Source organism: Pyrus communis, chromosome 17, assembly GCF_041283825.1.
Source record: "Pyrus communis isolate YQ-2024b chromosome 17, ASM4128382v1, whole genome shotgun sequence".
NCBI classification, from domain to species: Eukaryota; Viridiplantae; Streptophyta; class Magnoliopsida; order Rosales; family Rosaceae; genus Pyrus; species Pyrus communis.
The window spans coordinates 24310404-24338043 of record NC_142581.1 but is presented as its reverse complement, the minus strand read 5'-3'; the positions used below and the strand labels follow the sequence as shown (position 1 = coordinate 24338043).

Sequence of the window (27640 nt, the reverse complement as noted above, 5' to 3'; positions counted from 1 at the left end):
TTAGTATTTTATTCAGGGCACTTATTTAGGAGAAGGATTTGCATAAAAATGGAGGTGTCTCAAAGTAGTCATGCAAATGAATGTACAAAAGATACAAGGCATGGTGGCCTACTGGGTTGAGAAAAAAGCAGTCACATTGGGGCGTCCGTTTCATATACGCTTCTCTTCTTATTTGGCGGGGTAATGCTCTACGTGAACCATTTCTAATTATGGCACTGCTAGCATACAAGTTGAGTCATACTAGCATAACAAAGTATGAAATTACGAATATTGTTTAACTAACCAAAAAAAAAAAAAAAAAAAAATTGTCGATACAACTACAAACTAAGGAATACATTTTCATCGACTCGTTTCTAATATATATTGAGTTAAAAGTTGTGTTTATCATAAGTGACCCTATAAGACCTAATACTTAAAAATCTAAAACACGCAAATAATAAAATAAATCTAAAATACTAATATTTTTCAACAATCCCATCAAACTCAAGGTGATAACGACATGAGTTTGACAACAAGCAAATGTAAACGCATACTTTGCTAGGCATATATGGAGGCAGGCATATTCTATTTGGCACTCTTCAACATATAGATTTTGTAAGGTCAACATATACTTTGCACCATCTTCAAGCAGACATATTCATGCAGATAGATGTTGGGAGTATAGAAACAAAACATATGAATGTTCTCCGCCACTAAACGAACAAGATCTCATATCACAAGTACAACAACAAATGAACATAAATCAAATGTATCACCACATATACAACATTGGAAACTCTAACAACCATTACTAAAGCGTCACCAATCCAAGCAGTTAAGTAATTGCGATAAACAGTTGCAAGAGACTCTATATACAGACCCAACAACATCAATCCTTCACACGTCACCCTTATACACCCCAATAACAACAAATACTTTTTTTTATCCTCAAAACATTTACTGTTTTTTTTTTCTTTTTCATTTCCTTTTTTTCTACTCTTTTTTTCCATTTCTTTTGTGGGAACAAGTGGAATGGACTTTATGTGGGTACAGCTAGAATATAATAATGGGTACAAATGAGGTGTGTCAGCATACCTGGTGGCTGTGACAATGCAAAATCAAATTCATGTTAGGAGGATCCTTGCCGGATCCTCCAATCACATCCGTTCATCGTACATCGTGTGGTCATAAATTATTGTAAATTTTTTATTTAAAATTGAATGTAAATAGTACTTGACAAAAACTGGCTACATGATATACGATGAACGGATGTGATTGGAGGATCCGATGAGGATCCTCTCTCAAATTCATGGGTTCATTAGATCACAACACAGGTGGTTAGATCGCAACACATATGTGAGTTTGATCGTGCAAAAATGACTGCAGTGGTTCAATGTGATCTCGTTTTGTGGTCTAGAAACAAGCAGTAATGGTAATTCGGTTCGTCGGAAACCAGTTGCTATTTGGGTTTTTGGTTGCAACAATAATGTGTAGATGGATTTGCATTAGCAATATCTAGGCAGCGTAACATGGACTACGACAAATATAGTGGGGGTTGAGCAGTGCAACCCTAAGTTAGTGGGAATGGTGGGTGAAACATGTTGGAATCCCACATTGGTGTGGGTGAAATGAAAATGGGAGTTTAAATATGATTTCTCCACTCTAACTAATCTCAAGACTTTTTGTGATAAAACCCCACACATGACAGATTGGGTAAGTAGTAAAGTTGGGACAGTATCGGTGTTGTTAGAGTGGGATGTTCGTCGATCCAAAAATCCAACATGGTATTAGAGCGAAGGTTCGGGCCCCGTGCAAGCCAATGAGCTTGTCCCCAAGAAGGAAACAAGCCGTGATTCTTAACATAGAATGAAGGAAACAAAACCAGGATTCCTAACATAGAGCCGCCCTCTGAGTTCTATTGAAAACAAGTATGAACTCTTAACATAAAGTTGACCTCTGAGTTTCAATTGCTTATGTGTGGATGTCCACATGTGAACAACTAAATGGGGTTACACGTGAGGGAGAGTGTTGGAATCCCCCATCGGTGGGTAAAAAGAATAATGGAGATTTAAATATGATTGCCCCACTTTAACTAATATCGAGACTTTTTGTGATAAAACCTCACACCTGATAAATTGAGCTGGTGGTAAAGTTTGAGACAATATCGGTGTTATTAGAGTAGAGCCTCACAGGCATGTCGATCCAAAAATCCAACAATACCCTAGAAAACCTAATACTTGAATTATGTAAAATACCCAAACAATAAAATATACCTAAAATTAATGCTAATATTTTCCAACAATGTTTTCTCTAAACACGCGGGACTCGGACAACTTTAATGTCACATCCCGGCTCGGGGCGGATCACTTCCCGGGCCCGCTCCACCACCGTAGCACGATATTGTCCGCTTTGGGCTTACCATTCCCTCACGGTTTTGTTTTTGGGAACTCACGAGCAACTTCCCAGTGGGTCACCCATCATGGGATTGCTCTAGCCCCCTTCTCGCTTAACTTCGGAGTTCCTACGGAACCCGAAGCCAGTGAGCTCCCAAAAGGCCTCGTGCTAGGTAGGGATTGAAATATACATTTAAGGATCACTCCCCTGGGCGATGTGGGATGTCACAATCCACCCCCCTTAGGGGCCCGACGTCCTCGTCGGCACATTTCCGGCCAGGGATTGGCTCTGATACCAATTTGTCACATCCCGGCCCGGGGCGGATCACTTCCCGGGCGCGCTCCACCACCGTAGCACGATATTGTCCGCTTTGGGCTTACCATTCCCTCACGGTTTTGTTTTTGGGAACTCACGAGCAACTTCCCAGTGGGTCACCCATCATGGGATTGCTCTAGCCCCCTTCTCGCTTAACTTCGGAGTTCCTACGGAACCCGAAGCCAGTGAGCTCCCAAAAGGCCTCGTGCTAGGTAGGGATTGAAATATACATTTAAGGATCACTCCCCTGGGCGATGTGGGATGTCACAATCCACCCCCCTTAGGGGCCCGACGTCCTCGTCGGCACACACGCGGCCAGGGTTAGGCTCTGATACCAATTTGTCACATCCCGGCTCGGGGCGGATCACTTCCCGGGCCCGCTCCACCACCGTAGCACGATATTGTCCGCTTTGGGCTTACCATTCCCTCACGGTTTTGTTTTTGGGAACTCACGAGCAACTTCCCAGTGGGTCACCCATCATGGGATTGCTCTAGCCCCCTTCTCGCTTAACTTCGGAGTTCCTACGGAACCCGAAGCCAGTGAGCTCCCAAAAGGCCTCGTGCTAGGTAGGGATTGAAATATACATTTAAGGATCACTCCCCTGGGCGATGTGGGATGTCACATTTAATATTATGACTAACTACATTTTACACCCTACAAGTTTGAGGTGATTTGCAAACTTAACCATGATGTTTCAATCTTCTCATATTGCACCATGATGTTTTCAAATCGTATTAAATTTACACCTTTTGTTTCTCTGAACATCTAATCCTTTATTAAATTGATGAGTTTTTTTTTTTTGTCAATGTGGTGCAAATGCGTCTTAGAGCATCGATCTCCAATGGAGATGTCAAAAGAAAATTGTCAAATGTAAATTTGAAGGCCTATGTACCAATGTCAAATTTCATTTTGCTCCAACCCATATCTTTTATCTTATTCAATAAACCACTCTTCAAAACAGATCAATCAAAGCTAATTTTCATGAATTATGACTGATGCATTACTAGGACTCAACCAAAAAACATTTATAAAAAATAAAAATAAAAAAGAAATTAAATTTTTTCATATGTCAAAATTTACAGCACACAATTTCTCCTTGTCAGATTGACAAATCGGTTGAAACTTCTTCTACCTTCAAATTTTATTACATAACATTATAATAGACATCACCTTTGAAAATGCTCAAATTTAATGAATTATCATACAATTATTTTGACCAAGTACACAAATTAATACAGTTTCAATATCTTATAGTGTTGTAGGTGAGAATTGAAATTCTTGATTTATTTTGAAAAATCAGCCCATACATGAAGGTGTGAAAATGTAGCTATCTCTTGAGATTAAAGATATGTACAAGAAAGATTAAAGCTAATTAATTATTACTAAGTATTTAATTTACTTTTATCCAAAAAAACTGTTATTATATGCAGAATAAGAATTAAATGAACCTTAACTAATTTAAAGGTGTGAGTTTTAAGTTTTATCGATAGAAGTCGCTTAGTACTACGATTTAGTGATATTCCTTCTCACTTGCTGTAAGTGAGAGGTCTTAGGTTTGATTCTCGCTAAATGTGAATTTGAATCACATTATTGCTGTCTCATTATGAAGCTTAACCCTCTCCTTCACTCTCTTAATGCAGATAATACCGTTTGTTCAAAAAAAAATAAAATAATTTATCAATAGAAAAACTCCCCATCGTTGTTTCCCTCAAATTTCCTCAGTTCACCATTGCAGTTCTTAATTTTTAATTTTTCACACTGAGTGAAAGAACCAGATTTTATTTTAACCCCTCCCATCTTCCCCAACCCCAACCAACCGAAATTATAGAAATAAATTATTTTCATACTGACCTAGAAGATTTGGGATGGAGTGCTTTGTATCAATAAATAATTTTTTTCTTAATAAATTGTCAAGACTCAAAACTTCAATCTTATTTCCCTTATTCATAATCTTATTATTGGAAAGTACAAATAAAGCATTTCGGGCCACTTTATATATGCAACGGCGATCCGAGAATAAATTAATAGCCTTCCAATATCCACCAATTAACAAACCCAAGTTTACGAGGGATAATGATATCTTTAGGAATTTCAAAGTAAGGGAAGAGAGAGAGAAAGGGGTTTTCTTCCTTCTGGTGGCTTGTGGAAGATGAAGTCAGAAGAGTTTCAAAAAAGGAAAGAGAAATTATGTATTTTACTTTTTTTTTTTTTAAGTTAAAGTTAGTTCTCCTCTGCCACATAGTACTACAGTCTAGTGTTATTCATCTCTATCTGTAAGTGAGAGGTCTTTGGTTCGATTCTCGCCAAAAACGAAGTTGAACTACATTATTATGGCAAGCTAATTGTAAAGCTTAACCTATTCTCTCACCCCTTAGTATGAATACTATCGTCCGTTAAAAAAAAAAAAAAAAAAAAAAAAAAAAAAAAAAAAAAAGGTTAATTATGCTCTGATGGTATATACCTAATTAATTGGAAATTTAAACGTTAGTTCTGCTCTCTCAGGATACGTAATCTCATTATGTATTCCTCAATATAGTAATTATCGTATTTCATTAAAAACATGGATATTTGAGAAATAAACCATTTGCTCTTTTAATAATAATAAGTGAAAATATGACTTTAGCCCTTCAAACTCAATTTTCTTTATATAAAACCCTACATAAATTTTTTACTCAAAGAAAACCAAATGACTAGGATCCACATAAGCAAATTCATTAACTTCATATTAATTCACACATTTTACATTTTTCACATGCCTAAAATACCCCTATTACATACTTGATGTAGACAATTAATTGTAAGGAAATAGTAAATGATTTTGCAACAAGAAAAAAAAAAGACATTAATGTTAAAAATTTATTGCATATTAATTTTTTAGAAAGGTATTGAATTTTCATAAAACTATTCGATTCAGTTTTTTCACCCTACTCTTGCATACTTTTGAATTTAACCTTTTTTTTATTAATATATTAGAACATTGTATTTCATTATCTACATGCACATTAATTTACCTACGAACAATTATACCATGGGTGTAATTCGATGTATATTAAGAAGAAATGTAGTTCGATGTATATTAAAAAGAAGAAATAATTTACCTATATTAAGAAGAAATGTAGTTCGATGTATAGTATTAAAAATACTATGTTACACCCATGTTTATACAACAATAAAACGTGGCTAACATATCTAACAATACATGAAAAATAATTTACCTACAAGTTAGAGAAATGTTATTTGGTTGGGTGTAGTATAAATTTTTTTAATAATTGGAAAAATTAAATATAGCTAGGTGTAGTGTAATTTTTTGTATATATAATTAGAAGAAATTAATTTACCTACCTACTCTTTGAAATGTTTATTTCCAATGATGCAAAATATTCATTACCTAACTACAAATTAATTTCCAATAATTTACCTACAACAATTATACCATGGGTGTAATGTAACATCTTTCTTTACAATGATACAAAATATTGTATGTACCAATAACAAAACTTGCCTAACATAAGTACTTGTACATGGAAAATAATTTACCTATAACAAAAGAAATGCAGTTTGATGTATAAAATCAACAATATTATGTTCCACTCATGTTTATACAACAACAAAACATGTCTAACATATATAACAATACATAGAAAATAATTTACCTACAAGTTAGAGGAATGTTATTTGATTAAAAATATATAATATAGGTGTAGTATTTTTTTTTTTAAATAATTGGAACAAACTAATTTACCTACCAATTAATATGGATAAAATTGCTACAAAATATATCACGAAAAAAAAAAACTACTTTTCTAGTTTGACATAGATATGGTTAATGCAAACACTTTTTTCATTTTATTTCACTTTTTCTACTACTTTTCATTTGGCATAAATTTAGGAATTTGGAAAAGGGACTATAAAGTATGAGTGGCATGAGTGTAAATAAATTGTATTAATATGTCAATAGTGTTCCTATATGTTTGCAAATTTTAAATTTGGGCTTAAACTGAATCTTTAAAGATAAATGGGTTTTTATCTAGAAATAATGAATTGTAAGGACCAAAATCTAAAGCACCCTAATTTTTTTAACAGGTTTTGGCAAATCTCAATAATTGTGGTTTAAGGCTATTTCTTCCTACCTTTGGACGCACTTTGTCCTCAAGGTAACTGACTTAAACTTCTGCATTTATTTATTAAAAGTGTAATTGTACGGTCTTAAGTTTTGTAACTGCATTGTAAAATCCAGAATAGTTTTTACAAAATCCTTTCAACATTTAATTAACGGAGCAGCATTCACAATTTCAACCAAAATTTCAAAAGCCACAAGGTACACTTACATTTAAAAATTCATAAAGAAGGCACATTGTAATTAGAAGTCTGAATATAGCTGGTCCTGGACAAATACTCATCGAAAGTATCTTCAAGGGACCATGAAAACACATCATCACTTATCAGTGGAACGACTTTCAGTCTTTTTCTTCTCTGAAGCCTCCATAATCTTGATTTACTTTTTTGGTAGGATTCTTCGTTTAAATTTCCAAGGTCTAGGAAAAATTTTCTCTTAAAGTTATGGGTCCTTTTGATATGATTTCATTTTATCTAAATTATTCATTTAATTTCTGAGATGTTATATCAAAATCTCTAGATTAACTCATACTCATTAGGCCTTGCAGATTTACGAAGTAGGGGATTGAGCTGTCAAGAAACACTAAGCGCTCAAAAGTTTCAAGTAAGCTCAAAAGTTTTGTCCATCTTTTTAAGTTCTTCATTTTTCTCCATTTGTTATTATTTTATGTTTTCTGATTGAATTTTTTTGGATTCCTTGAGTTAGTTAGCTAAAACTACAAATTGGTGTGTTAAATTTTGTTTCCATTAGGCACAGATGAACTGAAAGATACAAGGCAAATCAGTGGGACAACAACTGCAAGAAGGAAGGGATAATCAGAAAAAAGAAGACAAGATTGGTCAATAAAAACAAAACATCATTCTTACTATTTTTTTGGAATTGTTCCTTTTTAACTGATTTTTTTTTTTTTTTTTTTTGGGTCCCTACCACTGAAATCTGAGTTATGCTACTATTAATTGCTGCTGAAAACTGACTTTAGGTATTAATTTTTTACATTTCAAGTTTATGTTTGATTCCATTCAAATTAAATAATGTAGTTTATCTTGATATGAATTTTCTCTACTACAATAGTTAAGGATTTTAGTTTTTGATTTAGCATTGAATTTCTGTTAATTTGACCTGCGGGTGGCTATGACCTATGATACGGAGGAGAAGCTGCAAGAGCTTACGATCTTGCTTTAAGAACTTCGTCTACTCATATAATTTTCCGGTAGGGTTCAAACTCTTATAATTTTATGATTTTGTAAAAGCTTTTTAGTAGTAGAAGTTTTATTCTCTTGGTCATTTTGCAGTTGCATTATTACACTATACAACTTGAGTAGACAAAAAATATGAGTCATCATATGATTTTTTGTTTAGGACATTGCTGCTGAATATGTGAAGAAGAAGCATCGCTCAACCAAGAAGCCCTATTCAAGGTCCATCTCCACCGCAACCTAGCTCTTGACTGTGTAAGTTCAGTATAATAATCATCCTTTTACTTGATAGATGTGTTCGGTATAATATAATATTTTCCCCATCTGTTAATAGGGTTTCGGAGTTCACTAAAATCCCTTCAAATTCGCTTCAGTTTTGATGAGAAGATGAGGCGAAGGTAGATGGTGCTGCTCTTGGTGTGACCAAGGAAGTTCTCGCGTTCATCGGGAATATCTCTATATGCATCCGGAGACTTTGATCGATTTCCAACGACGACGAAGATTCAGATGGTGTACTCTGCTTCAATTTGTCCATTTCTTTGTGTAATTCAATTCAATGTGCTTTGTTTTCATGAAACTAAATACATAGTAGTGATACTAATATTCAATTCTCTGGACGCATGTGCTTCTCTTTGTAATATAGCACATTCGATGAATAAAAAAGTTGTAGATTTGCACATTCGATAAAACATCCTTTCTTCCTTTGCCGACAAGCCGAATAATTATGAACTGCCAATCCTTTTACCAATATTTTTGCCAATTATTTTTTGCTTTTTCAGTCTTCTAATTTAGACTAAAAATTTAAAATTCTAGAGTGTAGTTTCAATCATAAAACATAGTTAATTGAGGTCTTTAATTAAGTGAAATATTAACAGGTTTCTGTACTCCTATAGTCGAAAATGCGGTGTTGACAACCTGAATTTGTATGGCATTGAGAGCCTATAATGTCATAATTTAGTCACATGTTCAGCAGATCATTCTTCAAATAACTTTGATAAACTTTGTCATCAATAAATTTATTTTGAAATCACTTTGATCTTAAAGATGACATTTGGATATCCCCAGTAACATTTTCCCTTGGTAGCTCAAATCATCTCATATCATCAAGTGGAGCTGCATGCATGTTTGCATATTTATATAGTCATCAAGTGGTTACAGCTGATGTCGCAGTTTGCTTCACAAACATCTAAGCTTTGCTTCCACACAGTATATTTGAGGACATATCTACATCTTAATTTTTTCTTTTGTCTGATTTCTGCAAGTTTGAGGGTTGGGTATAAATAAAATGCAAACCTTTGCATGAGTAAAACACATTTTGCTTTGATCATCTGGGTGCTTTTTTTATGATCATCTGTTTTCGGGTTTCGACGGTGCAAGATTGCATATTGTGTTTTTTGTCTGTTTAAAGCGTTATCTGATGCTAAATTTGTTTTAGTTAATTGTTTGGTAATTTAGAATTGGGTTTATGGGTTGAATTCAGTTTTAGAACTATAATTGAGGTAGATTAATGCTCTGATCATGAGGGAGTAGATGGCTATTGAGTTTCTGTGAATGGAGAGTTGAGATCAAAAGCATACTGAGCTTGATGATGAGTTGCTGACAGATAGCAGCCCTGTAATTGATTGGAGTTTAGAGCGAGTTCATCGAACTCTGCACCAGAATCCAATGACCATGATATGGACACTGGGACACTTATGTGTAAGTTATTGTAAATATGTTAGTCATTGTAAATGTGGTTGTAAATAAATTTTCATATGTATGTAAATAGTGTTGCTTATGAAAGGTATTTAGTACTTTCTGAATGTTTTATATAGTTTTAAAACCCTTAACATGGCGCGGATATCATTGCTAATGAAAAACTAAAATAGAAAAGTTAGTTTAAACCATCATAAGAATATTTTATCAATAACCCGAGTAATAATATATTTACTATTTATTTATATTATACCTTTAATAGAGATAAGGTCCACCAACATATATCGATCTCAACACTATTAAAGAGATAATATAAATAATAGTATAAATAAATGGTAAGAATAATATTATTTGAAAGAACCCATTTTTTTTTTCTTTCTAATTTTCAATGTAAACTCATTGATCATCATCCCGCCTCAGCACACATTCCATGCTAGGAGGATGAGTCAGCTTATATTTACTACCACAATTAATCAAATATTTTCTTGTACCTATTTTACCCTTTCCAGTGAGCTGTTTCAGGACTTCCTTGAGAGATATAGGCATACGATCCCGCCTAGAGTTTGCATGAGATGAGTGAAGGAAGCAATCATGAACTGTGCAGCGAAACTGTCAAAGCTAGGAAGAGAGCCATCAAATTCTATCATTAGGGAGAGAATCATCTCCGAAACCAAATCCTCCGGATTCTCCTTCTTCGATCTTCTTTCTTTTCTGCAGTTTTTCTTCTGCTTCTTCTTCTTCATCAATTCTTCTTCTTTAACAATCCTTCTTCAATTCTGCGTTTTCTTCTTCATTTTTTTGGTTTGTTTATAGAGAAACTTCAACACGCTCAGTTTTATAGAACTATGATCGTCGACGACTATTACGTAGACGTAGCCGGCAACAAACACTAGCGAGACACAACGCCAACTCCAGGGAAGCACGATGTTGACTCTGGGAAAGCCACGACGCTGACTCGGCCTTTAAAGAAGAATGATCCAGAGGGTTTGGGTCCGGAGAGGTTCCTCTCTCCTATCCTTACTACTTTGTGTAAGGTTTACTTTATTCTGTTTTCACCTATCATGTGTACTTCATCACCATGAACAAAGCTAGGGTAGGCCCCACTCATTTGTTAAAAAAAAAAAAAAAAAAAATCGTTTGCATTCTAATTCCCAATTATCAGCCCTAATTAAACTACAATTAAAAAAATTAGTAGACAACTAAATTGAGTTTTACCATTTTGCATCCCCAATGGCTCACTTGATGACAATTTAATTTAATTGTGCATCCCTGTTTTTCTAACACTAGGTAACTAATCCTCACAAAACTCATCCCACCGCAAAGCAATTATTGTCCTCATCTTCTCCATGTTTTTCCTCCCCTTTCATTCAACCAAAACTCAATTGAATTTGGAGTTTCATAGACAGTCGGAGTTCAAGCAATCAATAATCAAAATTATTGTCCTCATCCCACCACGGCATGGTGTCAATGCCGTCCATTAAGCCCCCTCCTTCTCTGGATTTCGAGACCTCTGTTTTCACCAAGGAGAAGATCAACCTCGCTGGTCACAACGAGGTCGCTCTCTCTCTCGCTCTCACTATCTGTCTATTTGTACAAACACATTTATGATATTGCTTAGTTAATTTACAAAATTGAGTTGATGGGTTTTGCTTGAATTTGAATAAATGGGTTGGGGAAAGAGAAGGGGAAGCTTTTTATACTGCCTGATAACTTTTGTGCATGTTCTCTGTACTTATCATTAACAAACAAACAATAGAAGGGTTGGAATGGAAAAGGAGGCCAAAGTGTTTAGTGATTTTCCGCCGATTTATGCGAATACATGTAAACTGTATTTATTTGTTGTAACTATATGCATATTGCTAATAATGTTTGAGAAAGATTTCCATTTGGATTTTTTTGATTGATTGTGTGTGGTGGGTTTGATGCTGACTGCAGTATATTGTGAGAGGAGGAAGGGATCTGTTCCATTTGCTGCCCGATGCTTTCAAGGGTATTAAGCAGATTGGTGTCATCGGTTGGGGTTCTCAGGTGAATGAACTTTCTCTCATATATTTTATCTATTTGTTAAATGGTTGATTTATTGAATATCATGCTTAGTATTTGGGTCTGCATTGGTTCTTAGGTTTGCTCTCTGTTTCTGTATCCATACGGTTGTTCTCTAAGCCAATAGATTCGTTATGGTAATCCAGTATTAATTGAGAGGGGGTGGTTACGTATCGTAATTCTTTTCCGTGCTTTTTTTACTGTTGTAGAATGTGAATGTATATTGTTCTTCTGTCTCAGTCACTATATGTTATTTGGGTCTTTAACCTATCTTTTCCTCAGGGACCTGCTCAAGCTCAGAATCTAAGAGATTCTCTAGTTGAAGCAAAGTCTGACATTGTTGTCAAGGTAAATGCTTTTCTGTTTACACTAAAATATATTTCATATGAAAAAAAGATATGGTTACTGACTTATTTTTCAATGTCTTGCGGTTAACTAATTTAACTTCTTGTGACTTTACAGATTGGACTCAGGAAGGTTTCTCGTTCTTTTGCTGAAGCTCGTGCAGCTGGTTTCACTGAGGAGAATGGGACTTTGGGGGATATATGGGAAACAATCTCAAGCAGTGATCTCGTGTTACTACTAATCTCTGATTCTGCACAGGTCTGTCGATTGCACTTTTGGTTATTGTATTTCTGCAAGTATTGGCTGTAACTTGTAGTTGCGGCGGCGCTTCTATTTCTGCTAAAATGATTTTGGGTCTGCTAATCCATTTATCATTTTCAACCATGTCTTATCTTCTTATCCCTGGATACTGACTTTTCGTACTTACTAATAAGTCACTTTGGAAAATAGGTTAATAAAGACTGAAGTACTGATAATCCAATTACTATATTGTTTTGTTTTTTCTTTGATGTAATATCGCGAACCATATGTGCTGAAAGTTGTTGAATGATGGTGTTAATAACCAAGTGTTTTTTAAGTTCTCTACCATGTGAGTTCTTAACAAGTCATTTGTTAGCATTAAACCAGAGTGGTATTAGGCTATCTGCATGTAATTGTCATCTCATGAATATCTTCATAATTATGCATGATTTTGTTTTGCTGGTCGGAAATTATTTGCTGCCATGCTAACCTAAGTAACGTTTGCTTGGTGAAGTTTCACTTTGTTGAGAATCAGGCCATATTACAGAAAGTAATCTCTAATGGAATGAAGTCGTGAGTGTGTGGGTGAACGAGCCTGTTTTCTGGCTACCCTAAGAAGCATCTTTCTGAAAGGATTTAACTTTGTCTCATGTTGCAGGCCGATAATTATGAGAAAATATTTTCACACATGAAACCAAATAGTATACTTGGTCTTTCCCATGGTTTTCTTCTAGGGCATTTGCAGTCAGTGGGACTTGACTTTCCCAAGAACTTCAGTGTAATTGCTGTATGTCCCAAGGGGATGGGTCCATCTGTAAGGAGACTTTATGTCCAAGGCAAAGAGATAAATGGTGCAGGAATTAATTCCAGTTTTGCAGTCCACCAGGTCAGCTCTCTCTCTCTGACTACATATTTTCTGGCCCAATATCCTGGATACTAAATGTGCTGTGTTTGTACAGGATGTTGATGGTAGAGCCACAGATGTGGCCCTGGGCTGGTCAGTTGCCCTTGGTTCTCCTTTCACATTTGCCACTACACTAGAGCAGGAATACAAAAGTGACATCTTTGGTGAACGAGGTATGTTTTATTCACTACATCGTAACTTTCTTTCTCTTTTCTTTGCTTATGCTTTGAATCCAGTAAAGTTGATATCTCATCTCTTCTTCTCTGCTTTGTAGGCATATTACTTGGTGCTGTTCATGGAATTGTGGAGTCCCTGTTTAGAAGGTACACTGAAAATGGAATGAGTGAGGATTTGGCTTATAAAAACACTGTTGAATGTATAACTGGAATTGTGTCAAGGACCATCTCGACTAAGGTACTGCCCACACATGAATTTCATTATTTGTAGTTTACATCTGTGTGTTCCTTGCACGTCTGTGCTTGGATGTCAATTTAAGAACAAGTGGTCATTGTTTTTATTATTTTTCCCAATAGGGAATGTTAGAGATTTACAACTCTTTGTCTGAAGATGGCAAAAAGGAATTTGAGGCTGCATATAGCGCCTCATTTTATCCATGCATGGACATCTTGTATGAATGCTATGAAGATGTTGCCAGTGGCAGCGAGATCCGCAGTGTTGTCTTGGCCGGTCGTCGCTTTTATGTATGTTCTCCATCTGTTTTCAATTGGTGAAAGCCCAAATTTTGATTATTGTTGTTTAGAAGTACATGATTCTCAGAGTCATAGTTCTTTGAATGCTTTTAAGTAAAACGAATATTAATGTCATGCAATTGATAATGAACATACCTTTGTTGCAGGAGAAGGAGGGTCTGCCTGCATTCCCAATGGGTAAAATTGATCAGACCCGGATGTGGAAAGTCGGTGAGCGTGTCAGATCAACAAGGCCAGCTGGTGATCTAGGCCCATTACACCCTTTCACTGCGGGTGTTTTTGTTGCCTTAATGATGGCGCAGGTACGAGCCTAAATGTGACATTGCAAAAGAAGAAATTAGCTTCCAACAAGCAATTGTTCCGAGTTGCTTACACATGAATGGGATTTTTCCTTTTGTTCTGATCTCAGAGTGTAGTAGTGTATAATGATACGTATTTTCATACTTAACTTGCCAAAATTAATAACGTTCGTCGTTGACTTTATATTGACACCAGACTAAGTTAATTAAACAGTCCGAATAGCAAGTGTGTGCTAAAAAATATTAAAATATTGGCAACAAAAGATTGGTATATGAAAATAGTTTAATGTTTTTACTTTTCTCAGTCTAAGATGCATATCAGGTTTAGACTTATAGTTGAGAATGTGGATTTTGTAAAGTGTTATTTTTCTGTCAATGTATCTAGTCAAAATCATGAAACATCTACTTCAAATATATATTTTAGGTCATCAACTAAACAATGAACACACGTATTGTTTCGTAATGCAAATTATAGGTTTCTTTCTATCAATTGAAACAATGAACATAAATGCGGTGATGGTATTTTATCTTTTGTCGTAGTAGAAGTAACTGGGGATAATTTCTTCTGCATTTGATTTTAATTGCTTTTATGAATTTTCAGATCGAAGTATTGAGGAAGAAAGGACATTCATATTCGGAGATCATTAATGAAAGTGTTATTGAGTCGGTGGATTCTTTGAATCCTTTTATGCATGCACGGGGAGTTTCTTTCATGGTTGATAACTGTTCAACAACAGCTCGGTTGGGATCAAGGAAATGGGCTCCACGATTTGATTACATCCTTACTCAGCAGGCCTTAGTTTCTGTGGACAATGGTGCACCCATCAACCGAGACCTCATCAGCAACTTCATGTCCGATCCAGTGCATGGAGCCATCAAAATATGCGCCGAACTGAGACCTACAGTTGACATTTCAGTGACTGCTGATGCAGATTTTGTGCGACCAGAGTTGCGTCAGAGCAACTAAAACTCGAAGAACCTACTGCCTGAGCTGGCCTATGAATTCCGTTTGTCTCCATATTTAAGGTGTGCCGTACTTTGTCCTAGTTTATTCTGTTTTTACTGATCATGTGTACTTCATCACATTGCAAGTTGTGTTTAACGCTGAATGTTGTGTTATGATTTTGCGGTAGTACGAAGTAGTTAAAATATTAATAATGTTACTGCGGATGGTGGTTCCATAGAAGGTCTGGTTATTGGTTTACGGATGTAGTTTTCAATTTTTGTGACCTGAGTAATTCCTTCTACGGCTCCCGCTGCTGCAAAAGCCCAACAGCTGCCTGAATGGATGTTTGAAAGCAATTCTTTTGATTAGTGGGAGGGCAATGCTAACTTGGACCATATGTTCTTCTGGTCACCTGAGAATAAATGTGTACTTTTGGTGTCCTAATTTTAATCTTTCATATCAAATTTAAAAGTGCGTGATTACGAGTTCTTGAGAACCATCGCTAAGGGAGCGAGTCTATTGAATTAAGATGGGAAATACCCATGCAATTATCATAATTATCTTATAAATATTTTACACATACAGGTTGATACATATCAGACTACCTACAAGGCATATAGCTGGTAGGCATTGATTTACTTAACTAAGTTGTGGGGTAAGAGGCGGACATAGCAATCCCACAAAGTCCTTCAGCTGCAGCAACGTCTCTTTGCATTCTTATGTACCCAGCTTCGCCCCATTCTGCACCCCATGAGTTCTTCACTAGCCAATACTTAGTCCCATCCTCACTCACGCCATATCCAACAGCGGTAACACCATGGTCAAGACTCGTTCCACAAGTTCCAGTGAAGACACCACTTGAATAGAATTGGAAGTCGGAACCGCTAGCATCGATGGCAACGGAAACAGGTTGATGAGCAACAGCGGTTAGAAGGGCCTTTTCACTATTTGCAGGCACATCCTCAAAGCCAGTTATCTTGGCTGCAATGATGGCTTCCTTCTTGGTGTTACATGTACCATCAACACCGTTGTAGGGGTAATTTGTTTCTGTGCTAATCCCGTGATTTTGTTGGATGAACTGAAACGCATCGTCCATTAAGCCGCCCTCACAACCTTGGTCTTCACCAGCGGTGTCACAATCAACGAGCTCTTGCTCAGACAAAGAGATCAATTTACCAGTTGTAAGCTGTGTAACACCTTCGGTGGCGGCAACTGCTGAAAAAGCCCAACAACATCCTGTATTTCGATTGGAATGAAAAGTAGTTAGATTAGGAATATATTAAAGATGAATATATACGGTGTCTCTCTAAATTAATGGCAGGAAGCAAGACCTTTATGTACTTACCACATTGGCCTTGGTCCTTAACGGGGGTTACAGCTCCTTTCTTTCTCCAGTCCATTGTTGCTGGCAAAGCAGCCGTCACATTTTCATATTTGAAAGAAGTCGTCTTCGAGGAACATTCATGGCCCTTGAATCCATTTCTTGAGGCTTTGAACTCTTCATTTGTAAGGTCTGCAAATTGATTGACACTTAATTTGTAAGGTTTGTTTGCATCCTTATTAGAAGATTCTATAAACGCCACATTTTCCTTGAATATCTTGAAACGGGTTTCCTTCTCATCGACGTCATTATATACACGGCCATAACGAGCCAACCATCGCTCGTATCTCCCATACATTGATGCATCTTGCAGACTGCGAGAAGTTGCTTGAGTAGACCAAGCTCCCAACATGAGGATCAAGCCCAAGCACATATACTTCCATAGCTGCCGGTTTAGGATCTCCATGGGTAGCTAGCTATTGTAGTAGAAGCAAGCTGGATTTTGGTAAAGGATATGATGATGAGCAGATATACTGAAATGGTAGACCTTGCTCTGCGATTTATATACTACTCAAGGTGGTAGAGACAATGGCTTTTATAGCAATTTCAGTGCCCCAAAAAATGATCAGCGTGGTACGTGCCTTAGAAAATATGTTGATATAGACCTGTAAGATTATTATTAGTAAATTGACCTTTAATTTAATTTGGGACCTGATGCTTACCTTTTTGTCCTTGTGTGCGTGATATAGTTTTTCACATTGTGTTCTGAAATGTACTCGTGGATCCTCAGGCGTTCATGAGAAGGAAACTCGTTTCAAGATATTCAAGGAAAAACTCGTGGATCCTTGAAATGTCCTTGAATAATTTGTAAGGTTTGAGAGTCTCCAATAGATCTGACAATTTTTTACACAATTAGATAACCTGATCCGATCCGAAACGACACGACAACAATAAGTTTGGGGTTAACACGTCAACTATAATTGTGTTACCGGTCACTGACAGGTTCTTAACAGGTTTATCAACGGGTAACCCGTTTCAATCCGATAGAAAAAAAGTTAGTTTGATAATTAAACTACCAAAATATCTTACTACAAGAGGCATAGTATTTAATTAATCTCACATAAGTGAGATTAAAAAAATCCAATGCACGTTAAAAAGACCAAAGCATATTAAAAATACCGAAGCACAATAAAAAAATCATAATAATTAATCACAAGTATGAAAAATGTGAAGAAATATGCAAATGTTTGTGACCCCGCATCCTCTACACTTTGACGATGGGTACATTGTCGTTTGGATTTTTAAAATCCTAGAAACCCTTGTGAACAATGTGTTTCAGACAATGTGTTTCGAGGAGTTTAGAATAAATAAAAATTCATAATAATGAATGTAGAAGTGTGAAAAATGTAAAAAGAATACACAAACACTCGTGATTACATCCTCTACACTTAGACGATGATGACATCTATGTGTTCCTATGCACATCCGAGCTTGTATATCAATTTGAGAACAAGTGTAAAGGCGGAGCCATAATTTTTTAATAATTGAGTCATAATTTTTGCCAAAATGACTTCTTTGGATCATTTCATCGAGCTTCTGGTCGGTACCTACTGAAATATGTCGTAGTTTGTTGCTTTTTGCCAAGGAATATCAAGTGAGGCTTTTTATTAAATACTTGTTGAATACCATAATGTCGCACACAAGAAATAGGAGAAGAAAGACAAAAGAAAGAAAAAAAAAACCTACAAATAATTGTACAGAGGTTGCACAAAAAAAAGCAGCAATTTGTAATTTGGTGTTTTTGACTTATTCTTTTCGTTTGCTGCAATTATGTTTAGGGGTCATATGCAAATATACAAATAAGTATGCTTTACAATTTTAAAGCTAGCGGAGTTAAGAGCAACCAATGACCCCATGTTGGCTCGACCACATAATGGAATATTTTTTTTTTTCCCGACCAGGTATGTCCTATTCGATGAGGACTTTTTCCCTTTAAGGGACTCACATCTTCTTTGGGAGACGTCACGCCATCCGGTAACCAATCCTCACCTGCCCTATTATTTACGTTTAATGTCACGACGAAGTCTCTCTTTACCGGTAACCAATCCGGTAACCAACCACTTCCAATCCCAATACTACAACCACTGAACAGGTTCAACATAATCCAAACACTTCCCTCGACCAACCGAGTCCTAATCCTGCTACACTTTTGTCATCCCCTCCCATACATCCTAACCTACCCTCAAATGATCAAGTCACGGTATCTACAGAACCAGTGTCAGTGTTGCATGAGAATCCAAGTCATCGTATGACCACACGTTCATATTCGGAGATCATTAATGAAAATGTTACTGAGTCGGTAGATTCTTTGAATCCCTGTATGTATGCACGGGGAGTTTCATTCTCGGTCGGGATCATGGAAATGGGCTCCATGGTTTGATTACATCCTTACTCAGCAGGCCTTAGTTTCTGGGAACAATGGTGCACCCATCAACCGAGACCGCATCAGCAATTTCATGCCAGATCCAGTGCATGGAGCTATCAAAGTACGCGCCGAACTGAGACTTACAGTTGACATTTCAGTGACTGCTGATGCAGACTTTGTGCGACCAGAGTTGCGTCAGAGCAACTAAAACTCGAAGAACCTACTGCCTCAGCTGGCCTATGGAGTTCCGTTTGGCTCCATATTTAAGGTGTGCTGTAGTTTATCCTAGTTTATTCGGGTTTTACTTATACTTCATCACGTTGCAAGGAGTTTAACGCTGAATGTTGTATTATGATTTTGCGGTTTAGTAAGTAGTTAAAATATTAATAATGTTACTGTGGATAGTGGTTCCTTCGAAGGTCTAGTTATTGGTTTATGGATGTAGTTCAAAGGGAAAAGAAAAGGTTTTTCAATTTTTGCAATAAACTAGGATGTCTAGAGACACGAGAATGAGTAAATTGTCGCAGTGGCGTCATGTACTAATAAAATAAGGACATGTAAATTTTTGTTCATGTATTCTTATTGTACGAGACATTACATAACAGTGTACTTGTGCTATATAAGTTGTCCATCATCACTTATCCCTTGACCAAAAAACAGCAAATGACCCACTAAATTTGGCCATAATCCATCTGTTGCTATAGGGATCAAATATTTTTTCACAAGAGAGAATTTAAAAACTTATTGGGGTCAAGGGATTCCAATGCACCCCCCTTGGCGCCGCTAGTGGTGGGGGCAGTGCCAACTTGGACCATATTTCCTTTTGGTCACCGGATGACCAAGATGGAGAATAAATGTGGTCTTTTGATGTAATAATTTTTATCTTTCATATCAAATTTAAGTTATGTGTGATTATGAATCCTTGAAAACCAAATCACCAAGGGAGTGAGTATTAAATTAAGATGAGAATACCCAAAAATTATCTTAATTAATCTTATAAAATTTTTACACATACAGGTTGATACAGATCATACTACCTACAAGGCATATCGCTAGTAGGCATTGATTTAATTAACTAAGCTGTGGGGTAAGAGGCAGACATAGCAATCCCGCAAAGTCCTTCTGGTGCAGAAACATCTCTTTGCATTCTTATGTACCCAGCTTCACCCCATTTTGCACCCCATGAGTTCTTCACTAGCCAATAGTTAGTCCCGTCGTCACTCGCGCCATATCCAACAGCGGTAACACCATGGTCAAGGCTCGTTGCACAGGTTCCATTAAAGACACCACTTGAATAGAATTGGAAGTTGGAACCGCTAGCATCAATGGCAACGGAGACAGGTTGATGAGCAACAGCGGTTAGAAGGGCCCTTTCACTATTTGCAGGGACAACTTCATAGCCAGTTATCTTGGCTGCAATGCTGGCTTCTTTTTTGGTGTTACATGTACCACCAACACCGATGTAGGGGTAATTAGTTTCTGTGCTAATCCCGTGATTTTGTTGGATGAACTGAAAGGCGTCGTCTATGAAGCCACCCCAACAACCTTGGTCTTCACCACCAGTGTCACAATCAACAAGCTCTTGCTCAGACAAAGAGATCAATTTACCAGTTGTAAGCTGTGTAATTCCTTCGGTGGCGGCTACTGCTGAAAAAGCCCAACAAGATCCTGTATTTTGAGTGGTATCAAAAGCAGTTAGATTAAGGAATAAATAAAAGATGAATATATAGTGTCTCTCTAATGTAATGGCACGAAGCTAGACTTTTATGTACTTACCGCATTGGCCTTGGTCCTTGACGGGGGTTACAGCTCCTTTCTTTCTCCAGTCCATTGTTGCTGGTAGAGCTGCAGTCACCTTTTCATATTTGAAAGAATTTGTCTTTGTGGAATACTCATGGCCCTTGAATCCATTTCTTGAGGCTTTGAACTCTTCATTTGTAAGGTCTGCAAATTGGTTGACACTTAATTTGTAATTTTTGTTTGCATCCTTGTTAGAAGATTCTACAAACGCCACATTTTCCTTAAATATCTTGAAACGAGTCTCCTTCTCATTAACATTGTTATACACGCGACCATAACGAGCGAACCATTGCTCGTATCTCCCATACATTGCTGCATCTTGCAGACTGCGCGAAGTGGCTTGAGAAGACCAAGCTCCCAACATGAGGATTAAACCCAAGTACATACATTTCCACACCTTCATGTTAAGAAACTCCATGGGTAACTAGCTAGCGTATTAGAGAGGAAGCTAGGGTTGGATTTGGTAAAGGATATGATGATGAGCTGATATACTGAAATAGTTGACTTGCTCTGCAGTTTGTATACTAATTAAGGTGGTACACAGAGTGGTGTTTTTAGTTTGTATACTGAAATAGTTGACGTGCCTTGCAAAATATTTTGACATAGACCTATAAGATTATTATTAGTAAATTGACCTTTTGTCCTTGTGTGCGTAAAATACTTGTTCACATTGTGTTCTGAAATGCAATCGTGGATCCTCAACCATCTTGGATTTCCCTTAGTAAAGGATGGTGTGATAATCATTATTCGTCTTTTGTTTTTGTTTTTGTTTTTATTTAATTGAAATCTAAATTAAAAACTGAAATCTTATTTGGTATCTCATCGCCACTACTGGCGGAGATGGTGGCAGCTCGATCCGCAGTGATGTTTGCACGGGATATGCATGCCGAGTCGGTGGAGTTTGAAGGAGATGCACAACTAGTTCTTGCGGTTTATAACGGAATACAGCGGACGATACGCCTCCTTTGGGGCATGTGGTTAACGATAGTCGACAATTTATGCATTCAATTCCCCAAACAAGGCTGACTTTCACTAAAGGGAGGCAAATAAGGTCGCACATAGTTTGGCAAGATTGGGTTTGTTCTTGGATCAACAAATGCTCTGTTTCGAGGAACCTCTTGATGTAATCACTGATCTTATTTATTTATTTATTTATTTTGTTGAAATCACTGATTTTATGTTTGAGGATAGTACAGTTTGTAATTTTGTTGGCGCAGGTCGCTCTATTTTTCTTTGATCGAGTTGAAATCCCCGGCAAAGTTTTTATCAAGACCCATTTATTGCATCGTATCCTCTATTTATACGTATTCCTTTCATCGTATTAATGAATATCGTAGTTGCTCTAAAAAATTTCTCATTTTGCTCTTTTACGTCTTTGAAATTTCATGTTCTTCTTCTTCTAATTTGTTCACATTTTTCTTTTAATCTCTTCCTAAATTGATTTACTCGAGTTTCTTTTCAGAATTTCGGTTTAGCAGATCATTGGCATGCACGGATATACAAGAAGATCTACAAAGTTCCCAAGGTGAAACTTTAAATTCCTTCATATTCTTACATTCTGTTATTTTATTTTATTTTTTTGTCAAGGTGCAACTTTTATTACTAACCAAAAACAAACATACATATAATAAAAGCCCAAAGCAAACACATGGACAAGCAAATAGTGGGCCAAAACAACACAAAGTACAATAGGGCCAACCAACTATTGCAACCCAAACACAAAGACTAATTTACAAACTCTAGAAGCAACCACTGCAACCCTCTTCAATGTAGTAACTGCCATCCATCCAAATCCTTCTCTAGAGCCGAGTATTCCCTCTTCAAATGCAACATCCTACTGCGATCAGCTACATGAGCACAGCCACAAAATACGAATAGCAAGCAACAGCACAACGGAAGCCAGCTATCGGGATGAAGTTCGTGGAAACCCACGAACAACGCTGCCGAAAAAGGCAAAGAAACATGAGAAGGTGATGGTGTAGGAAACACCTAAACCAGTGACGACACCAGAGCTCTACACACAATATCCACAATAAACATGGCTAAAAACCAGAATAAAGATGAAACAATAAAAGGGACACTAACTGTGCAAGAGGGATAGAATAGATCTAGGTTAAAAACAGGGAGAGAGAACAGTAGAAGCAAAGAGCTAAGAAGAGAAAAAAAGAAGGAAGGAAACGGCGACTGACCCCAGCCACAGCTAGGGTTGGCGCCACCGGTTGTTCTTGATTTGTGAAGGCTCACACCAGAAGGTGAGAACAACTCTCAGTAGGAGAGAAGAACTCTCACTCGGAGAGAAAGGTACTGAGACTCCATTCTTACATTCTGTTTGGTCCTTGAGAAAATATTAAAACTAATGAACTATTGTTATGTTGATCGATTATATTTAGCAATGATCCCTTAACTTTAACTTAATTAGAGCAATGGTTCCTTAACTAAAAATTAATTAGCATGGGTCCCTCAACTCATCAAAATGTGCAACTATGGTCTTTCAACTAAAAATCCATTATCATTGGTCCCTCAATTTTAATCCAATTGGAGCAATGGTCCCTTCAACATAACTTATTTCACAAAATTGTGACAAAGTTGACGAAAAAGACTATAGCTACACGTTGATGAGTTGAGAGACTCTGATTGTAGCAATGGTCCTTTCAACGTAACTTATTTTGACAATTTTTTTACGAAGTTGACAAAAAGGACTATAGCTACACATTTTGATGAGGTGAGAGACCAATGGTAATGAATTTTTAGTTAAAAGACCATTGCTACAATTTACTTTTATATTCCATGTCTGCTCTCGAGATCATCGCGTGATAGACTGGCCGTTGGAGAGAAGTGGGAGGCCCACCTGCGGTCCTGCGCCTTGCGTCGTTTGGAGAAGGAAGATGGGCCTGCGGGCTTGGCTATCTGGCAAGGGAAATGGAGGCGCATGCTTTGGGCCGAGGGGCGATATGCCGGGTCTGCGGCCTAGAATGTTGCTCCATATATATATATATATATATATATATATATATATATTTTTTTTTTTTTTTTTTTTTTTTTGAACTTTTTCATTTGACTTGTCTTCTAAATATTTTTAAGAAAATTAATGATAAGGACTCCAAAACTTAAAATCTTAACCAAAAATCATCTTATAGTTTTATTTAATGGTTAGGGCAAAACCCAACTTTAAATGAGTCCAGGAAAGATTGGCCCAAGCACGAATTTCCAATTTAACCCTTACGGCAAACGTTGCTCCGTTTATTTGGTTTGTTTCATTGCAGATGAAGAGAGGGAGCTTTTGTACAATTTCTACAAGATTCCACGGATCTGATATTAATTTTCTCTCAGCTATTTTCTCATTTCATGAACCCGGTCACTGATCTTTTTCTCTATTAAATCAACAAGATCCCATATGACTTGATTCCATGATTCTCCGATTCATCAGGTAATTTTCTATATCAAGATCCACCTCTTCCTCCGTCATGGGAAGCGAAGCCCAAGCTTCGACCTCCGCCTTGGGTATGCATGTGTGTGTGTATAATAAATGTCATCAGTGAAGTGCTTGAATAATAAAAAATAGGATTTAGCGTTTTGTTAGAATTGATAACTGGTATTGGGTGGAAAAAAATTATCAATAATTGTAAGGTTTCCGGCCCAATTTCAGTATAAAAATATATATATATATATATATATATATATATATTGCATTCTTTGTGTGTGAATTATGTAAGTTATTATGTTTTTTCTTTTTATATTGGAAATTACAGGGTTTGTGTTATTTAAAATTCTGGAGTTTGCAGAGAGAAAAATGAAAGAGGAAGCAGCGCAGTGAGCGTTCGTTTTTATAGCGGAGGAGAGAGGGGGACAGTGAGAGAGGAAGGTCGAATAGGAAAGTTCCGGAAAGTACCCGACCCGATTATTTGGAGCCCTACACTTCCGTTTCCGGCGTTTGTTGGGTGCAGTAGAAAAATATTGTTCGTAAAATATTATTTCAATTATTCGAATTTTATAAGGATTTAAATGATTAAAATAAAGAAATGTATGTTAAAATGTACTTATAACGATGTTTAATGGTTAGAAAATAAAAATTATGACAAATTTTTCTTTTGTAATTTTTAAGTTAAATAAAAAACATGTAGATGGGTGAAAAAATAGGTAAACGGGTAAATGGGTAAATAATTATTGTTAAATAGGTAAACGATTATGGGTATGGTTAACTGTTTATAAACGGTTATGGGTATGAGTATAATCTTTTATGCAATTACCCAATAGATAAACGGCTATACGAGTATGAATATAAATAATTATGGATAAATAACCGTGATTACCTATTCACTATAATCGTTGCTCTTCCCTACAGAGAACAACATGGACCCCAACAACGCACAAAACAAGCCCAAAATCTACTTTGGAGCCCAGCACACACAAACCACAAAACAGGAAAAATTCTAAGCATCTATGGCAACTGTAGTTGCTCCCCAGCCGTCGAAGGTCTCTAGAACGAAGCATAGAAGCCGTCGACCACCACTATTGATTTGCAGCTTTGTTTTGATTTATTTGAAATCTGAAAACTGAAATTTTGTAAAATAACTATTTTCAATTTTCGGTTAAAAAAAAAAAAAAAAAAAAAAGGAGCTGAAAACCAAAAATCGAGATAAAGAAGTTGGTTTAAACCATCATAATCTATCTTATGAATAACCCATTTTTATTGCAATTTTCTCATTGATCGTCGTTCCACCTCAGCAAACATTCAATACTAGGAGAAATTTTTAGTTGTGACGGGAACACGAATAGGTACATCATGTGTTTTTATATAAGTAGTGAAAAATTTTAATTTTTCAATTATTAACCTTTTAACATATATACTATCATTTATATAGGAACACGTGATGTACCATATCGTGTGACGGTCACATTAAAAAATCTTTCCAACATATATAGGGACACGTGATATATTTCGTACAAAAGCACCCAATGAGCTAAGAAAATAAGAAAAAGAAAAGAAAAACAAATTGATAAACCAACCGCAATACAAACAGAAGAGTAGCCTGTTGCAAAAGAGCAGAAGCAGAGCGAACATGGATATGGTGAGTGAGAGTGCGAGTGCGAGTGCGAGTTCGAGTGCAAGCAAAAGGAAGACGACGAGTTTCCACAGCGAGAAGATGACTCTAGAAGATTACCTTCTCCTCATTCAATCCAACTCCCACCTCCATCTCACCGTCGCTCATCTCAATCAGGTTCGTCTTCTTCTTCTTCTTCATCGTCTAAGTTATTCACATTTTTTTTCTTTTTATCTCTTCCTAAATTGATTGATTCGAGTTTCTTTTCGGAATTTCGGTGTTGCAGATCATTTCCATGCACGGATACAAGAAGATCTACAAAGTTCCCAAGGTGAAATTTCAAATTCCTTCATATTCTTACCTTCTGTTTGGCCCCTGAGAAAATATCATAACTAACGAACTATTGTTATCTTTATCGATTATAGTATATGCCTTGAATCGTGATGGTTTCTTCTCTCTAGGATGTTTTCTAGTTTAATTTTCCATAGTTTGTTGAAATTTGCTTCAAGTCTTGGCCCATTTTTCTCATACTTTCTCGCTAACTACACAAGTCCTAAATCCTAATCCATCGCATTTCCTCTTCTTTTTTTCTTTTCTTTTTTTCCAGACATTTTTCATATTTATATGAAATTTGCTTCAAGCATTGGCCAATTTTATTTTCTCACACTTTCTCGGTAATCAAACAAGTCCTGATCCATCGCATTTCGTCTGTTTTTTCCCCAATTTTGAAATCTCAAGGCACGTTTGAGCGACGCCGTGAGCTCGCTGCCGCTGGTCGATCCGGCTCGCTCGACGCTCAAAGATTACATCTCTCCGTTTGTGATCACCACCCTGGAGGACGTCGTCGCCGACCTCGCCGACCTCAACTGGAAGGAGTGCTGCGTCACATCCGTCGAAACCCTAAGCTCATGGAAACACACAACCTCCGCCCCTGCTCCTCCTGTGAGCCCCAGCCACGACGTCGTCCAGTACTTGCGACTTCAACAATCACCGCCGTTGGCCCTTGATTGCAGACCCTACGGCGTCGTTTCTGCTCCCAACTCTGCTTCCGGGACTGCTCGTCCAGAGAAGAAACTGGTGCCGAAGAGGAAGAGGAAGCGATCGCCGGTAGCCGCCGGTTTCGCTCGTGCTGCTCTGGACTCTGTTTCGTACGGATCGTGCTGACGTCACAGGTACTGAATTTTCGCGACTCACGCTTTGTGTGTGCGCGCGCTTTTTGCTTAGTTTATTTTTAAACTTATCTATAATTATTTTGTTTTTTTCTTTTCTGGTTTCAGTAAAAAAATTTTGGTGTGGTGCGCCTGAATTTGGGTATTCTGTTTTTTTTTTTTTTTTTTTTTAATTTTTTGTTTCGGTTGGTTTTTTCGCAGCACGGACTTACCCTGTTGGCGGGAATTGGGGACGGGAATGGTAGAGCTGTGGTATTCGTGAAAGGAAAGGGGTATTTCTGGAAATTTTTGGCAGAAGTGGTACAGTTGTGTTTGTCAAGTAATGTTAAGGGTATTTGGGTCTTTTTATCTTTGTTCCTTCCTAGCTGGTGGTTGTAATTTTGGTAAACTGAATCCAATGCATCTATGCGTCTCCTGGTTTCCCTTTAATTTGGAAGATTCATTAATGCATGTTTTTATTTTAAGTAGTGTTATCCATACATTTTTTTTTTTTTTACACATCTCTTAATTTTCGATCGTCGTATTGAATAAATTGAAGAGATCAAAGAAAATCTCAACATAAGAAGAAAAACTTACATAATATGATTATACTGTCAAGATGTGTTCTGTGTTAATAAAATAAAAACATGTGTAAATTTTTGTTTAAATGCTCTTTTTTCATTGACACATAACGTTACTTAATAATAGAATTGTATCATG

At 36.8% G+C, this 27640-nt stretch overlaps 3 protein-coding genes and 1 pseudogene across 3 annotated transcripts; 2 read left to right on the top strand and 2 right to left on the bottom strand.

Moving 5' to 3' along the window:
- Nucleotides 1-11002: 11002 nt before the first annotated feature.
- Nucleotides 11003-15442, top strand: LOC148689663 (ketol-acid reductoisomerase, chloroplastic). Its single transcript, XM_088688910.1, has 10 exons — nt 11003-11251; nt 11633-11725; nt 12023-12088; nt 12203-12343; nt 12984-13211; nt 13285-13402; nt 13504-13643; nt 13763-13930; nt 14086-14241; nt 14840-15442. The coding sequence occupies exons 1-10, from the start codon at nt 11156-11158 to the stop codon at nt 15203-15205; spliced, it is 1572 nt and encodes a 523-aa protein (XP_088545036.1). The 5' UTR covers nt 11003-11155; the 3' UTR covers nt 15206-15442.
- A 385-nt stretch (nt 15443-15827) lies between these two features.
- LOC137749200 (senescence-specific cysteine protease SAG39 pseudogene) lies at nt 15828-16971 on the bottom strand (annotated as a pseudogene).
- Nucleotides 16972-19979: 3008 nt separating this feature from the next.
- On the bottom strand, nt 19980-21148 carry LOC137749328 (senescence-specific cysteine protease SAG39-like). Its single transcript, XM_068489427.2, has 2 exons — nt 20707-21148; nt 19980-20598 (listed from the first exon to the last, which is right to left on the bottom strand). Exons 1-2 carry the CDS (start codon nt 21146-21148, stop codon nt 20006-20008), a joined length of 1035 nt encoding a protein of 344 aa, XP_068345528.2. The 3' UTR covers nt 19980-20005.
- A 4642-nt stretch (nt 21149-25790) lies between these two features.
- LOC148689662 (uncharacterized) lies at nt 25791-27411 on the top strand. The gene is made up of 4 exons (XM_088688862.1): nt 25791-25949; nt 26059-26103; nt 26511-26944; nt 27143-27411. The coding sequence occupies exons 1-3, from the start codon at nt 25791-25793 to the stop codon at nt 26934-26936; spliced, it is 630 nt and encodes a 209-aa protein (XP_088544988.1). The 3' UTR covers nt 26937-26944; nt 27143-27411.
- Nucleotides 27412-27640: the final 229 nt, after the last annotated feature.

Excerpts from the sequence above, each read along its gene's own strand:
- LOC148689663 (XM_088688910.1), top strand. The coding sequence starts at position 11,156 with ATGGTGTCAATGCCGTCCATTAAGCCCCCTCCTTCTCTGGATTTCGAG. Across the intron at positions 11,726-12,022 it reads TCATCGGTTGGGGTTCTCAG|GGACCTGCTCAAGCTCAGAA; the intron begins GTGAATGAACTT and ends TCTTTTCCTCAG. Across the intron at positions 13,212-13,284 it reads CCAGTTTTGCAGTCCACCAG|GATGTTGATGGTAGAGCCAC; the intron begins GTCAGCTCTCTC and ends GTGTTTGTACAG.
- LOC137749328 (XM_068489427.2), bottom strand. The coding sequence starts at position 21,148 with ATGGAGTTTCTTAACATGAAGGTGTGGAAATGTATGTACTTGGGTTTA. Across the intron at positions 20,599-20,706 it reads CAAGGACCAAGGCCAATGCG|GATCTTGTTGGGCTTTTTCA; the intron begins GTAAGTACATAA and ends CTCAAAATACAG.
- LOC148689662 (XM_088688862.1), top strand. The coding sequence starts at position 25,791 with ATGGATATGGTGAGTGAGAGTGCGAGTGCGAGTGCGAGTTCGAGTGCA. Across the intron at positions 25,950-26,058 it reads CCGTCGCTCATCTCAATCAG|ATCATTTCCATGCACGGATA; the intron begins GTTCGTCTTCTT and ends TCGGTGTTGCAG. Across the intron at positions 26,104-26,510 it reads AGATCTACAAAGTTCCCAAG|GCACGTTTGAGCGACGCCGT; the intron begins GTGAAATTTCAA and ends TGAAATCTCAAG.